Source organism: Triticum aestivum, chromosome 1B (assembly GCF_018294505.1).
Source record: "Triticum aestivum cultivar Chinese Spring chromosome 1B, IWGSC CS RefSeq v2.1, whole genome shotgun sequence".
NCBI lineage: Eukaryota > Viridiplantae > Streptophyta > Magnoliopsida > Poales > Poaceae > Triticum > Triticum aestivum.
Genome location: NC_057795.1, coordinates 450,305,101 through 450,320,392, shown reverse-complemented (window position 1 = coordinate 450,320,392; position 15,292 = coordinate 450,305,101). Strand labels below are relative to the sequence as shown.

At 49.2% G+C, this 15,292-nt stretch overlaps 1 protein-coding gene across 1 annotated transcript; it reads right to left on the bottom strand.

Moving 5' to 3' along the window:
* Window positions 1-7,331: 7,331 nt before the first annotated feature.
* Window positions 7,332-9,096, bottom strand: LOC123092499 (cytochrome P450 94A2). Its single transcript, XM_044514297.1, has one exon. The coding sequence runs from the start codon at window positions 9,091-9,093 to the stop codon at window positions 7,495-7,497; it is 1,599 nt and encodes a 532-aa protein (XP_044370232.1). The 5' UTR covers window positions 9,094-9,096; the 3' UTR covers window positions 7,332-7,494.
* Window positions 9,097-15,292: the final 6,196 nt, after the last annotated feature.

The following is a 15,292-nucleotide window of genomic DNA, read 5'->3' as shown; positions in this document are numbered from 1 at the left end:
ATTACGTTCGAGATTCATTAATAATAAACCATTGACCATCGGGGCATGACCATAAAACATATCTCTCATATAAATAGAACAACCATTATTCTCGGATTTAAATGAGTAGCCATCTCGTATCAAACGAGATCCAGATACAATATTCATGCTCAAACTTGGCACTAAATAACAATTATTGAGGTTTAAAACTAATCCCGTAGGTAAATGTAGAGGTAGCGTGCCGACGGCGATCACATCGACCTTGGAACCATTCCGGACGTGCATCGTCACCTCGTCCTTCGCCAGTCTCCGCTTATTCCGCAGCTCCTGCTGTGAGTTACAAATGTGATCAACGGCACCGGTATCAAATACCTAGGAGTTACTACGAGTACTGGTAAGGTACACATCAATTACATGTATATCAAATATACCTTTAGTGTTGCCGGCCTTCTTGTCTGCTAAGTATTTGGGGCAGTTCCGCTTCCAGTGACCCTTCCCCTTGCAATAAAAGCACTCAGTCTCAGGCTTGGGTCCATTCTTTGACTTCTTCCCGGCAACTGGCTTACCGGGCGCGGCAACATCTTTGTCGTCCTTCTTGAAGTTCTTCTTACCCTTGCCCTTCTTGAACTTAGTGGTCTTATTGACCATCAACACTTGATGTTCTTTCTTGATTTCAACCTCTGCTGACTTCAGCATTGAAAATACTTCAGGAATGGTCTTCACCATCCCCTACATATTGTAGTTCATCACAAAGCTCTTGTAGCTCGGTGGGAGCGACTGAAGGATTCTGTCAATGACCGCCTCATCCGGGAGGTTGATCTCCAGCTGGGACAGGCGGTTGTGCAACCCAGACATTTTGAGTATGTGCTCACTGACAGAACTGTTTTCCTCCATCTTACAACTATAGAACTTGTCAGAGACTTCATATCTCTCGACCCGGGCATGAGCTTGGAAAACCATTTTCAGCTCCTCAAACATCTCATATGCTTTGTGCTTCTCAAAACGCTTTTGGAGCCCCGGTTCTAAGCTATAAAGCATGCCGCACTGAACGAGGGAGTAATCATCAGCACGTGATTGCCAAGTGTTCATAACGTCTTGGTTCTCTGGGATGGGTGCTTCACCTAGCGGTGCATCTAGGACATAATCTTTCTTGGCTGCTATGAGGATGATCCTCAGGTTCCAGACCCAGTCCGAATAGTTGCTGCCATCATCTTTCAGCTTGGTTTTCTCTAGGAACGCGTTGAAGTTCATGTTGACATGAGCGTTGGCCATTTGATCTACAAGACATATTTTGCAAAAGTTTTAGACTAAGTTCATGATAATTAAGTTCATCTAATCAAATTATTTAATGAACTCCCACTCAGATTAGACATCCCTCTAGTCATCTAAGTGTTACACGATCCGAGTCGACTAGGCCGTGTCCGATCATCACGTGAGACGGACTAGTCATCATCGGTGAACATCTCCATGTTGATCGTATCTTCCATACGACTCATGTTCGACCTTTCGGTCTCTGTGTTCCGAGGCCATGTCTGTACATGCTAGGCTCATCAAGTTAACCCTAAGTGTTCTGCATGTGTAAATCTGTCTTACACCCGTTGTATGTGAACGTAAGCATCTATCACACCCGATCATCACGTGGTGCTTCGAAACGACGAACTTTAGCAACGGTGCACAGTTAGGGGGAACACTTTCTTGAAATTATTATAAGGGATCATCTTATTTACTACCGCCGTTCTAAGTAAACAAGATGCATAAAACATAATAAACATCACATGCAATTATATAGTAGTGACATGATATGGCCAATATCATATAGCTCCTTCGATCTCCATCTTCGGGGCTCCATGATCATCTTTGTCACCGGCATGACACCATGATCTCCATCATCATGATCTCCATCATTGTGTCTTCATGAAGTTGTCACGCCAACGACTACTTCTACTTCTATGGCTAACGCGTTTAGCAATAAAGTAAAGTAATTTACATGGCGCTCTTCAATGACACGCAGGTCATACAAAAAATAAAGACAACTCCTATGGCTCCTGCCGGTTGTCATACTCATCGACATGCAAGTCGTGATTCCTATTACAAGAACATGATCTCATACATCACAATATATCATTCATCATTCATCACAACTTCTGGCCATATCACATCACATGACAATTGCTGCAAAAACAAGTTAGACGTCCTCTAATTGTTGTTGCATCTTTTACGTGGCTGCAATTGGGTTCTAGCAAGAACGTTTTCTTACCTACGAAAAACCACAACATGATTTTGTCAACTTCTATTTACCCTTCATAAGGACCCTTTTCATCTAATCTGCTCCAACTAAAGTAGGAGAGACAGACACCCGCTAGCCACCTTATGCAACTAGTGCATGTCAGTCGGTGGAACCTGTCTCTCGTAAGCGTACGTGTAAGGTCGGTCTGGGCCGCTTCATCCTACAATACCGTTGAATCAAGAAAAGACTAGTAGCGGCAAGCAAGTTGACAAGATCTACGCCCACAACAAATTTGTGTTCTACTCGTGCAATAGAGAACTACGCATAGACCTAGCTCATGATGCCACTGTTGGGGAACGTTGCAGAAAATTAAAAAATTTCCTACGGTTTCACCAAGATCCATCTATGAGTTCATCTAAGCAACGAGTCATGGGAGAGATGCATCTACATACCACTTTGTAGATCGCGAGCGGAAGCATTCAAAAGAACGGGGTTGAGGAAGTCGTTCTCGTCGTGATCCTATCACCGGAGATCCTAGCGCCGAACGGACGGCACCTCCGCGTTCAACACACGTACGGTCAGCGTGAAGTCTCCTCCGTCTTGATCCAGCAAGGGGGGAGGAGAGGTTGATGATGATCCAGCAGCACGACGGCGTGGTGGTGGATGCAGCAGAACTCCGGCAGGGCTTCGCCAAGCTGCTGCGAGAGGAGGACGAGGTGTAGCAGGGGGAGGGAGGCGCCAATGCACAGGGTGCGGCTGCCCTCCCCCTTGCCCTCCTTTATATAGGCCCCCAGGGGGGGCGCTGGCCCTGGGAGATGTAATCTCCCAAGGGGGCGGCGGCCAGGGGGGTTGGAGTTGCCCCCAAGGCAAGTGGTGCGCCCCCCCCCCCCACCTAGGGTTTCCAACCCTAGGCGCAGGGGGGCCCAAGGGGGTGCACCAGCCCACTAGGGGCTGGTTCCCCTCCCACTTCAGCCCACGGGGCCCTCCGGGATAGGTGGCCCCACCCGGTGGACCCCCGGGACCCTTCCGGTGGTCCCGGTACAATACCGGGTGTCCCCGAAACTTTCCCGATGGCCGGAACAACACTTCCTATATAGTTTTCTTTACCTCCGGACCATTCCAGAACTCCTCGTGACGTCCGGGATCTCATCCGGGACTCCGAACAACATTCGGTTTGCTGCATACTCATATTCATACAACCCTAGAGTCACCGAACCTTAAGTGTGTAGACCCTACGGGTTCGGGAGACATGCAGACATGACCGAGACGGCTCTCAGGTCAATAACCAACAGCGGGATCTGGATACCCATGTTGGCTCCCACATACTCCTCGATGATCTCATCGGATGAACCATGATGTCGAGGGTTCAAGCAACCCCTATACTATTCCCTTTGTCAGACGGTATGTTACTTGCCCGAGACTCGATCGTCGGTATCCCAATACCTCGTTTAGTCTCGTTACCGGCAAGTCACTTTCCTTGTACCATAATGCATGATCCCGTGACCAGACACTTGGTCACTTTGAGCTCATTATGATGATGCACTACCGAGTGGGCCCAGTGATACCTCTCCGTAACACGGAGTGACAAATCCCAGTCTCGATCCATGTCAACCCAACAGACACTTTTGGAGACACCTGTAGTGCACCTTTATAGTCATCCAGTTACGTTGTGACATTTGGTACACCCAAAGCACTCCTACGGTATCCGGGAGTTACATGATCTCATGGTCTAAGGAAGAGATACTTGACATTGGAAAAGCTCTAGCAAAATGAACTACACGATCTTGTGCTATGCTTAGGAATGGATCTTGTCCATCACATAATTCTCCTAATGATGTGATCCCGTTGTCAACGACATCTAATGTCCATATTCAGGAAACCATGACTATCTGTTGACCAACGAGCTAGTCAACTAGAGGCTTACTAGGGACGTATTGTGGTCTATGTATTCACACGTGTATTACGATTTCCGGATAATACAATTATAACATGAATAAAAGACAATTATCATGAACAATGAAATATAATAATAATCCTTTTATTATTGCCTCTAGGGCATATTTCCAACAGAGAGGAGGTGGAAGAAGGCCGGCGGTGGAGGGGATAAACGTGGAAGGAGTCTGGGGCTTGGGTTGATTTTTTTTGAGATAAATGTGGGCGGGTGGACGGTGGAGTGGGACGGTTGGTGGGGGTGGGAGTATACTAGTAATGCGGGAGCCTCACGTACGCTACAGCTATTCACATAGTAGTAGCGCCGGTTTTATAATCCGCGCTACTACTATGATCTGTTCGCGGGGCACGGTTGAAGATATTTACTAGTAGCGTGTTTTTTCTGGCCACGCGCTACCAGTAAATATTAGTAGTAGCATGGTTAATATGGCACGCTACTAGTAAGTAGCAGTAGTGCGGGAAAATATAGCGCACTACTAGTAAGCGTCTGTCTATAAGCTTTTCCCTAGTAGTGTTAGTTACTTGTTGTATCACTATTTATGCTTGTGTGGCATGCATGTTACTACCTCCGTCCGGATTTATTGGTCCATTTTGTATTTTGTGCCTAAATTTGACCGTAGATTTGATTAACAAATTATAAGTTGTATGTCATAAAACTTATATTGTTGGATTTATATTTGATAGAAATTTCTAGTGATATTATCTTTGGGTATATAACTTATTTTTAATAGTTAAATCAAAGGTCATATTTCACCCAAACTAATAAAACAGGACGGAGGTAGTACTACTTAGAGCAACTCCAACAGCCGCGCTAGATATCGCGTGCATGAAAAAAAACTATATTTAGCACGGGCAGGCCGGTTTGGCGCGCTCTAGCAGGCACGGGAGAATCCGACATGGAAAAAAGGGTGCGCATGCGCGAAAAAGCAACCGAGCGCGCGGCAGTTTTGGCGCGGGGCGTCAGGCGCGCTCTATAAAACACACACGCGCGAGCCCACCAACCGCCACTCCATCGCCTCCTTCTTCCCCACCGCGCTCTTCTTCCTCGCCTCCAGCGCCCCGTCGCCGTCGCCGTGCCCTTCTCCCCATGCTGCCACGCCTTCTCCCCCACCGTCGACATGTTGCCGTGCGCACGGAGCAGCTCCGACTACCACAGTGTCCGCGCCCACCCCTCCGGCGTGTATTACGCGTAGATACGCTCTGGTGATATACGTCCTAGGTCTCGGGACGTTCGAGACCATCCACGAGGCCGCCCGCACATACGACGCGGCGGTGGGGCGCCTCAACCGGCCACGTTCGCAGATGAATTTCTCTGACGCTCGGATGAGCTAGCAGGCGCAGGATCTCATGCCTCCGCCGAGACTAATCACCAACGAGGACCGCCGCATCCAGCGTAGGCGGGAACACCGCCTCCTCATCGCCGAGGCGGACGAGTACGCCATGGCTGAGTGGTGCCAGCGCTTCTCGGAGGATGTCGCTGCCGAGAACATCTTCTGGGTGCAGAGGAGGGCGCAACGAGCCGCGGATCGGGCGGACAGGCGTGTGCGAAAGGCACTGGCGATATCGCAGTGCGAACTAGGATCTGCGTCAACCTTTGACGACAATGATCCTCGGTGGGATGACGCCTTTATGTCGTCGAACTACACTATCGAGGAGGAGGACGGCAACGAGTAGTAGTTTCTAGTATATTTGCATCGTAGTATCGTTTTTATCTATTTTTATTTGTATTGTATGGACTAGTTTGTGGTGTTGGGCTTGAACTATGCTATTTGAATTTTATCTATATGTTGTTTCATATTGTTCGTATGTGTTGCATCGTAGTACCGGTTGCTCGCGCGGTGGATTTTGCAGCACCTGCTGGAGCTGCTCGTGCATGCCATATTTTACAGCGGCCGCTGGAGGCAGCGCTATGTTGCACGCAAAAAGAGGCTATTTCAGCGTTGTAAAAATGTTTTAGGGTGCCGCGAGGTTGTGCAACTGTTGGAGATGCTCTTATATTACTCCCAACATGAGTAGTCCAATGCATGTACCCGGATATTTTTTTGTTTTGCTTCAATTTTCAACTTATACATGAAAGATACAATTTTCAATTTATTTTAACTAATGATAAACAAATTATCTTACTATATATAGTAGGAACCATAAACACACTACCTAGATTGATGAAACCAGCATAATTTTATTTTATACAAATTCCCATAGCAACGTTCGGAGCATTCATCTAGTAATTGAAGTTTATATGCTAAGACCTACATAATCTAATAAATATGACACAGAAATATATTTTATAAAGAATCTCATGAGACTACTTCAATCTTCTACTACCTCCACTCCTAAATATAAGACGTTGAATTTTTTTCTATAAATTTGATCAAAACTTAAGGACGCGCCCACACGTGTAGGCGTTAAAGGATCTGGTCACACACCGTGTGTGGTGTGAGCAAGAGGCAGCCCACACGGGTTGTGTGTGGGCGGACATTAGAATTGGCCACACATATGGGCGTCGCTACTTCGTGCCATACGCCCAACAAGTACTACTCGTCTCCATCCCGCGCGTGTGCCACGAAGCAAAAATGTCCACACGTCCTAGCGCAGCTACATTAGGTACCCGCGGGATGACGATTTAGTTGCCATTCTGGTTGGCAGATGTAGTTATCCGGGGTGGCAAGTGTAGTTGTAAAAGTATGACAACTTTATCTGTTTTGATTAACTATATAGTTATCATGTCTAATTTATGGTAGTTGCCGCGTGTAATCAAACCGTAGTTACACATGGTCAAACAGTAGTTGCCACGTGTGTTTACCTAGTTGTCACGTGTGATCCAACCATAGTTGCCATGTACAGTTAATTGCAGTTGCCATGCGTGTTTATTTGGTTGCCACATACGCGCAACTGCAGTTGCCGTCTAGCGAAAGAATCACAGTTGCCATGTTTTACCTAGTTGCCACGTTCGCGTAACTGCAGTTGCCATCCACAACGTAGAAAGTGTTGTGTGGGTGAAAATCAGTTCGCCCACACGCGCATGAACTAGGTAGTGGTTGTCTGGGCATAAATTAATTCGCCCACACAGCGCAGCTCGCAACAGCGTGATGCGGGGCGTGTGGGCAAACTCTCCAACGCCCACACACCAGCTCCGTCCTTCGTGGCACACCAAATCCATCTTTTCGTGTCAAGATTCGTGCAAAAGACAATCAACAATCATTCAGGCGTGTGGGCGAGTTGGAGAACGCCCACATGTGTGGGCGTTAGTGTTTTCGAAACTTAAATATGTTTGACTAAGGACAAACCCAGAAGGCCAACTGTAATTATTGGTCGCATTTGATGTGCGGGGATGACGTTTAGTCCACTTCTTGTCCAGATCCCGACGTGGCCAACGAAGACTTGTTAGCATCACTCATCCGGAGCTGCACTTGAAGCCCGCCTTTAATCTTCATCGTGCCGGTCATCTCGTACGCCGGCGGCGACTCCATACTGGCCGTCGGTGCCACCACGTCCAACCTGAACCTCCGAAGGACGGCTGACGCGACCGTCTTCATCTGCATGTAGGCCATCTCCTTCCCGAGACACGCACGCGGCCCGGCGTGGAACACCGGATAACGCGCCGCGTCCACTGGCGCGAACTCGCCGCTGTCACCGAGCCAGCGCTCCGGCGCGAACTCCAGGAAGTTCTCGCCCCACAGCTTCTCCATCCGCCCCATCGCGTACGCCGAGTAGTTGGCGTACCAGCCGGCGCGCACCGCCGTGCCGTCCGGGAGGACGTCGTCGGCGACGGCTACCCGCCCGTTGAAGGGAACCGGCGGGTACAGGCGCATCGCCTCGGTGATCGCGGCGTGCAGGTAGTGCATGCCTTTCACGTTGCCGTCCGGCGACCGCGACACCTCGTCGTGGACGCGCCGCTCGCACCGCGGGTTCGCGGCGAGGAGCCAGAAGAACCACGTCAGGGCCGAGGTCGTCGTGTCCTTGCCGGCGAGAACGAAGCTGACGACCACGTCCCGCAGGAATCGGCGTTTGGCCTCCGGCGTGGGGAACATGGCGGCGAGTTCACCGCCGCCGTCCTCCTCGTCCATGGCCGCCATGAACCGGGAGAGCAGGTCCGGATCGCCCTCATCGCGGCTGTTTCTCTGGCTCACCTCCTTGGCTTCGATGACGGACATGGCGTGGTCGTCTATGACGCCGACGGCTTCTCGGAGCCGGCGCGACTTGCCGATGTTGAGAAGCTTCGTGAGCTTCCGCACCGGTGTGGGCGCCGTCAACGTCCTCATGAAGGAGATCTCGACGGCCGTATCGAACGCCGCGAAGAGCGCCTGGTGCCGGGGGTCACCCCACTCGAGGAGCGTGGAGCTCTCGACGCCGAAGGCGACGTAGCAGATGTTGTCAAACGCGAACCGACGCAGCGCCTCCTGCAGGTCGACGACCTCGCCGGACCCCGCGGCGCCATCGAGGAACGGCAGGAAGCGACGGCCGAGGTGAACGGCGAGGACGTCTTCGCTGAAACGCCGTAGCGAGCGGGAGGAGAAAGCGTATGACGCCAGCTTGCGCTGGAGGCTCCAGAGGCGGCCATCGGCGCCGAAGAGGCCGTCGCCGATGAGGTCGGACTGCGCCGCGCGGAATTGCGCGCCACGGTTGTAGTTGGCGAAGCTTGCGCGCAGCAGGTGGTCGACGGCGGCCGGGTCGGCGGTGGTCACGGCGTGGCTGGCGCCCAAGGCCCCCCACGCCTCGATGGTGTTGGACGGCGACGCGCGCAGCATGTCGGCGTACCAGTCGAAGAACCTCCCGCGGTTGCGGATGAACTCCACGGTGTTGCCCAGAACGGGGTTCGGGTGAGGACAGTACGCCGTTCTTGGCTTCGTCGACGGAGAAACTCGGCGGCGCTGGACATAAAGTACGACGGCGGCGAAGAGGAAGAGGAGCACGTACGCGAGGTGCGCGATCTCCATGGTTGATCCCTGCTCAGGAAACTTGTGATTCGGGAAGCCGGTCGCTACTTTTACTGCTACGCGCGCCAAGACCGTTGAACGTCCACGGTCCATCCCGTCGATATCTTCCTTTTTTATGGTGCAACTATTTTATTTTATTTTCTCGCCGCCCGGCAATGGAAAATGGACAGTTGGACACACAACATCGCATGGCCTGTGACAATTCTAAAAAAAAAACGTATGGCCTGTGACAAGCGATGCGCTGAAATATCTCGGGCGGTGCTTGCGAAATTCCTCCCTCATCAAAGGTTTCATCATGTGTGCGACGGTGGGCTGTTGCTGCTGCGATCGAGGCAAATGAAAGAGACAACATATCTCTACTTCTATAAAAATGCGAGTTGGTGATGATGGTGTGCCTGCCTTCGGGCCTTATGGACCATCCGATCTCGAATCTATGGTTGAGACCGGGACTGAGACATGTTGTGCCGAACCAACCACCAAAACAGGGGATAGTCTGGAGGTTTCTCGTTCTCTCGTGAAATGGATCTCCGGCGCCGCCACCCACCCTCTGTCCTCCGAAGACCATCCTCTTCCCCGCCGGTGGAACGCTCCCACTGTCCCGGCCACCCCCCCCCCCCCCACCCCGCCTCCCCACACCAACAGAGAACAGGATCCCAAACTCGGCACCCAAAGGAGCACACATATGTGACAGGCCGGATCGAGCCCATCCCTGCTGCCACAGTCGTCGGCCCGCCGTCACGGTCGCCGGTCCGCTGCCCACAATGGCACTGACGCTGCCCCAAGCTCAGCACCGACGAATTCATAACCTGCGCACTCTCCTTCATTTGCGTCCCCCATGCCAGCGCGCACGAGGCAGCGCCATTGGATCGATGGAGCGCGTGCTGTACGTGTGTGCGTGTGCGCCTGAATGCTACGATGGCATGTAGGAGCTCCCCTTTCTCCTCCGTTTTCCTCTCTCCCGGCGCACGCGATGGAGCTTGAGCTGGGCGGGACGCTGAGTAGGAGTTCATGGGGGCAGAGGAATAAGTCGGTCAGGTAGAAGGCTGGGATGGGTGCTGGCTGGCCGACGAGTGCATGAAAGGTGCCCTAATGTTGTTAATTTTCCTGCTCTGTTCTGATATACAACTATTGCATATATAAAGAGATCATGGAGGAAAGTAGCAACCTACTGCTGCCATTTTATTGATGCTTCTACTGGTTTTGTTCATACTATTACTTGCTTACTAATTACAATTGCTGCTACTAGGTATTCTCTTCATGATATGTAGATATATATGTATGCTGCTAGGTACTCGTGAACATGGTGACAAGGGATTGGTGCTGCAGCGGTATGCGTCTGGTGGCCATGCTGTGGCATCCGCTACTTAGATGCGCAATCTAGCCGACAATGGTGAGAAGACTTTGATCTTGATTTATTAGGTGTAAGCCCCATACATAGATTGGTGATATCATTCGGTGAGCTTTCTCCATCTCCACCCTCTAACACAGATTGGTTCTGCATTATGCATTTGTGGCTTAGATAAGAAATGAATGTTTCTATCTAAATATTATCCAGTTATTCTTTCTTTATCTAAATCGATTTAGGAGGAGAGATAGAGAGAATAACAAGTTACTGGTGTGGTTCATTTGGGAAATTCAGTACTTTGTTAATTTGTTTATACTGCTTTGTTCTAGGGGATGAAATAAAGAGAAGAAATTCCTGACATGAAGCATTTTTATCTGGGAACGTCTACTTTAAATATCCCTGCTGTTGGGTTTGGTCTTCATTCAATCTCCAAATTATATGGTTTGGGAAGATTTTTCTTTTTGCAAATTTGATTGCTTAATGGTGTGTACACCAACATATGTCTCCCACTGGTTGTGTCCCTTGCGCACTCATGGACATCAGCGGCGTCTGCGGGAGACGAGGAGTATCCTGTGTTTACTTTGACGAGCATTATAAGCTCCAAACCGTACATATTACCATGACGAGGCCGCCCCGTCTCAGTTCTCGCCTTCCAGGGATACGTGCTGCCGCGGTAGCGCAATCACACTGGCATAGCGCCCCACGTCATCCACGCCGATGCTGTTGTGTTCGACCTCCATGCTTCGCCGCTGTGAATCCATCTGCAAGGTGGTGCGTGCACATATATTTTATCCCCAATACTGCTTATGTGATTTTCTTATTTGATCAACTTAGGGTCTGCAAGAGTTGATATGATGTCATCCCCAATATTGCTTTTTTATCAGCTCTTTTTAGATATAGAGACTAATAAACAGCTTAATAATTTATAATAACTTGGTGAGTGTAATGATATGCCTTTTATGTTTGCACCTGCAATAGATATATAGACTAATACGGATTTGATTCTTTTTTATCATACCAATTAGTTCGTTAGTTTGTTCATGAGTATAATGATATGTCTGATGCCCAAGTTCTAGGGTGATTCCTATATAATTGACCAAATACAATGAGCTGACGATTAGTTGTGATTTATGTGATCAAACATAGGGTGACTCCTATATAATTGCCACATATGTGTGAACAGATTTTCTATCTGCCGCATGATCTCTATCAACTTGATATAGGATAGAGCGAGCAATGATAAAACTCAGTATGGAGTACAACAAATCTTTCAGTGAGGCGGAGATGGAGAAGAAACTGTTTGGCTTGGACGCATGAGTTTGTGGATTGAAAACCATATGTTTGATTGTGCTTGATATGTACCAATCAATAACACATCATTACTTTGATCAATGTCGGTATATTTTATATTGTCAGCAGCAGTATATGGGATCGTAACTATAACTTAAGTTCACCTTTTTCTTTATCTCGTAGCGTAGCACGGGCATCTTACTAGTATTGTTAAAAAGCTTGCGCCTCCGCTTCTCAAAGAAGTCCAGGCCTTAGGCCCGAGGCAGAGCCATTCACCCCGAAGAGAACCACACGTGCCACCAAGAAGACGGCCGCACATAGTATAGCCAAAGCGACGCCGGCCGAAAACGTTCTGCTTCGCACTCTTGGGCTTGCGCCGGAAGACTTCCAGGTGGATGACACAACATTTCAGGAGCTCAAGCATCTCTTCCACTCACCGCCCCGTGAGCAACACATTCGAGTGATTGCAGCACGTTTTGGCAAGGCTTTGCTAGGGATGACTATGGGATCAGGATGTTAGAACAATTGCATAGGGATAGGACTAGTCTTTAACTTGTAATCCTTTTCTATCTCTTCTTCTGTTTCCTCTCCCTCACGTTACAATCATCTCTGTACGATTGATCTTCAGCTTGTAAGCCATGGCGTCTTCCATATATATACAATGCGGCCCGAGAAAAAGGTTTAACGCTTCCCAAACTATTTTACATGGTAATCAGAGCGACTTCTTCCTAAGATCGAAAGTTGATCGCATCTTGCCCAAGCCCTACCTCAATCCTTCGCCGTGACCAGCGCCTCCACCCAATCCAGCACCATGAGTGCCCTCTCCACATCTGTAGCCTCATCATCCACCTTCGCCCCTTCCTCTAGTTCCTCATATCCCATGTCCATTGGACTCCCACCTCAGGAGAAGCTCACAAGGAACAACTTCCTCATGTGGAAAGCCATCATGCTGCCCCAAATCAAGGGCGCACAGATGGGCCACCACCTCGATCCGGAGAGCCAAGCACCGCCGGAAACTCTCACCATCACCAAGGATGGAAAAGAGGAGCAGATCGCCAACTTCGCGCGCGTCCTCTGGTATTCACAGCAACAACAAGTTCAGGGATTTTTGATGGGTTCTCTTTCTCGCGAAATCCTTGCACAGGTGGTTACTCTTCAGACCCCGGCGGAGGTGTGGGCAGCGATCCATGCCACGTTCGCTGCTCATACCCAAGCTCAGGCCATCAACACCAGGATTGAACTTACCAACCTCAAGAAGGGGAACATGACTATGGCGGAATATCTCGCCAAGATCAAGATGCTGTCAGATGAGATAGCTTCTATCGGAGCAGCGCTGGGCGACGCAGAGATCGTCTCCCACGTTCTAGCCGGCCTCGACCTCGACTACAACCCGATCGTGTCGGCACTTGCAGCCTGGATTGAACATGTGACGGTCCAGGAACTCTACAACCAGCTGATGAGCTTCGACGCCCCCCTCAACCTGCTTCACGGCATGAACGTGAGGCAATCTTCTGTCAACGCAGCTTCCCATGGTCGCGGATCTGGCCGTGGGTGCGGTAACCAGGGGCGAGGCCGCAACAGCGGCAGTGGCGGGCGTGCACACAGCAACCAGGGCGGCAACAGATCGTTCTCAGGAGGAAACCAGGGCAGCAACGGTCAGTACCGAGGTTCCCGTTCTGGTGAGGGCGCCTACATCAACAACAACGCACCTGCTGGATCTTCTTCTTCCACAAGAGTTCGGTGCCAACTTTGCAAAAAACCAGGTCATGAGGTCCTGGATTGTTGGAACTAATACGATGAGAATTATGTTCCTGCTGCCCGTCATGTAGCAGCTGCAATCAGGGAGCAAGGTGAAGATGGATCTGTCTGGTATGCCGACTCCAGAGCTACTGACCACGTCACCAATGAACTTGATAAACTTGCTATGAGAGAGAAGTACTTCGGCATGGATCAGATTCACACCGCAAGCGGTGGAGGTGTGGATATTTGTCATATTGGTCAAGCATCTATTAATTCCCCTACTTTAAAACGTGATCTTGTGCTAAAAGATGTCCTTCATGTTCCACAAGCCGACAAAAACCTTGCATCTATGTCTCGTCTTTCTGCCGATAATAATGTCTTGTTTGAAACTCGTCCCAAGTATTTTTTTTAATAAAGGATCAGGCCACGAGGAAGCTCATTCACCATGGTAGATGCATTGGAGGCTTGTATCCCATTACATCCGGAGCATTTAGTCGAAAGCATCGCCGTCATAAAGTCTTCTCCGTCATCAAGCCTTCCTTGTCAAGGTGGCATCAAAGATTAGTACATCCCTCTTCGGTCATAGTTAAACAAGTAGTGAATACAGACAATCTTCCATTGTCATCTAGTCAAGATGTTGAGTCGGTTTGTGATGCTTGTCAATGTGCAAAAAGTCACCAACTTCCCTATCCTAGGTCAAATAGTGTTTCTCATGCTCCGTTGGAACTTATCTTTAGTGATGTATGGGGTCATGCAAGAGATTCTTTTGGAAGAAAAAAAATACTATGTTAGTTTTATTGATGACTATAGCAAATTTACTTGGATATATTTGCTCAAATTCAAATATGAAGTTCTCTCTATTTTTCAAGAGTTTCAGAAACTTGTTGAACGACAGTTTAACAGGAAGATCGTTACAGTCCAAAGTGACTGGGAAAGGGAGTATGAAAAACTCAACTCTTTCTTTCGAAGCATTGGCATTGCTCATCATGTCTCTTGCCCTCACGCTCATCAACAAAACGGCTCCGCCAAGCGTAAACATCGTCATATTGTTGAAGTAGGCCTATCTATTTTGGCTCATGCATCCATGCCGCTAAAATATTGGGATGAAGCTTTTATTGCTGCCACATATCTTATTAATCATCTTCCTAGCAAAGTTATTGGCAATATTACTCCTTTGGAAAAAAAATCATCGAAAAACTAGATTATAATTCTCTAAAAATCTTTGGGTGTGCTTGCTACCCCAATCTTCGTCCATATAATCGAAACTCGAGTTTCGTTCTATCCAATGTGTTTTCCTTGGATATAGTAATCTTCACAAAGGATACAAATGTCTTGAGGTTTCTACTGGACGCATTTATATTTCTCGTGATGTTGTATTTGATGAGACAATGTTTCCTTTTTCCAAGCTTCATCCAAATGCCGGAGCTCTTCTTCGTGCGGAAATTGCACTTCTTTCTAACTACTTGCCTAGTACAGATCACGGGGGCGAGTTACATAGTGCTGATCATATGACTAGTTCCATGGAAAAAGAAAATATTAATTTTGATGATGAGTGTGCAGATTTGGGGCGTCATTTTATGTCAGCAGGTGTGGACAAAACAGCCACGGGATCCCAGGATGATCCTGGCAGCAGCAGCGGCGTAGGATCCGGTGAAGGCGCGCGATCCTAGTGCGATCTGAGCCCGCTGCGCGCGTCCAGTGCTGGGGTGGCCGACAGCCCGAGCTGTGTGGGCCTCACCAGCCCAGTCAACGCGGCCCGGAGCGACTCATCGAGCTCCACACGCACGATCGATGGGGCCGCGGCCGACCAGGCGGCAGGCACAG

Excerpts from the sequence above, each read along its gene's own strand:
- LOC123092499 (XM_044514297.1), bottom strand. The coding sequence starts at position 9,093 with ATGGAGATCGCGCACCTCGCGTACGTGCTCCTCTTCCTCTTCGCCGCC.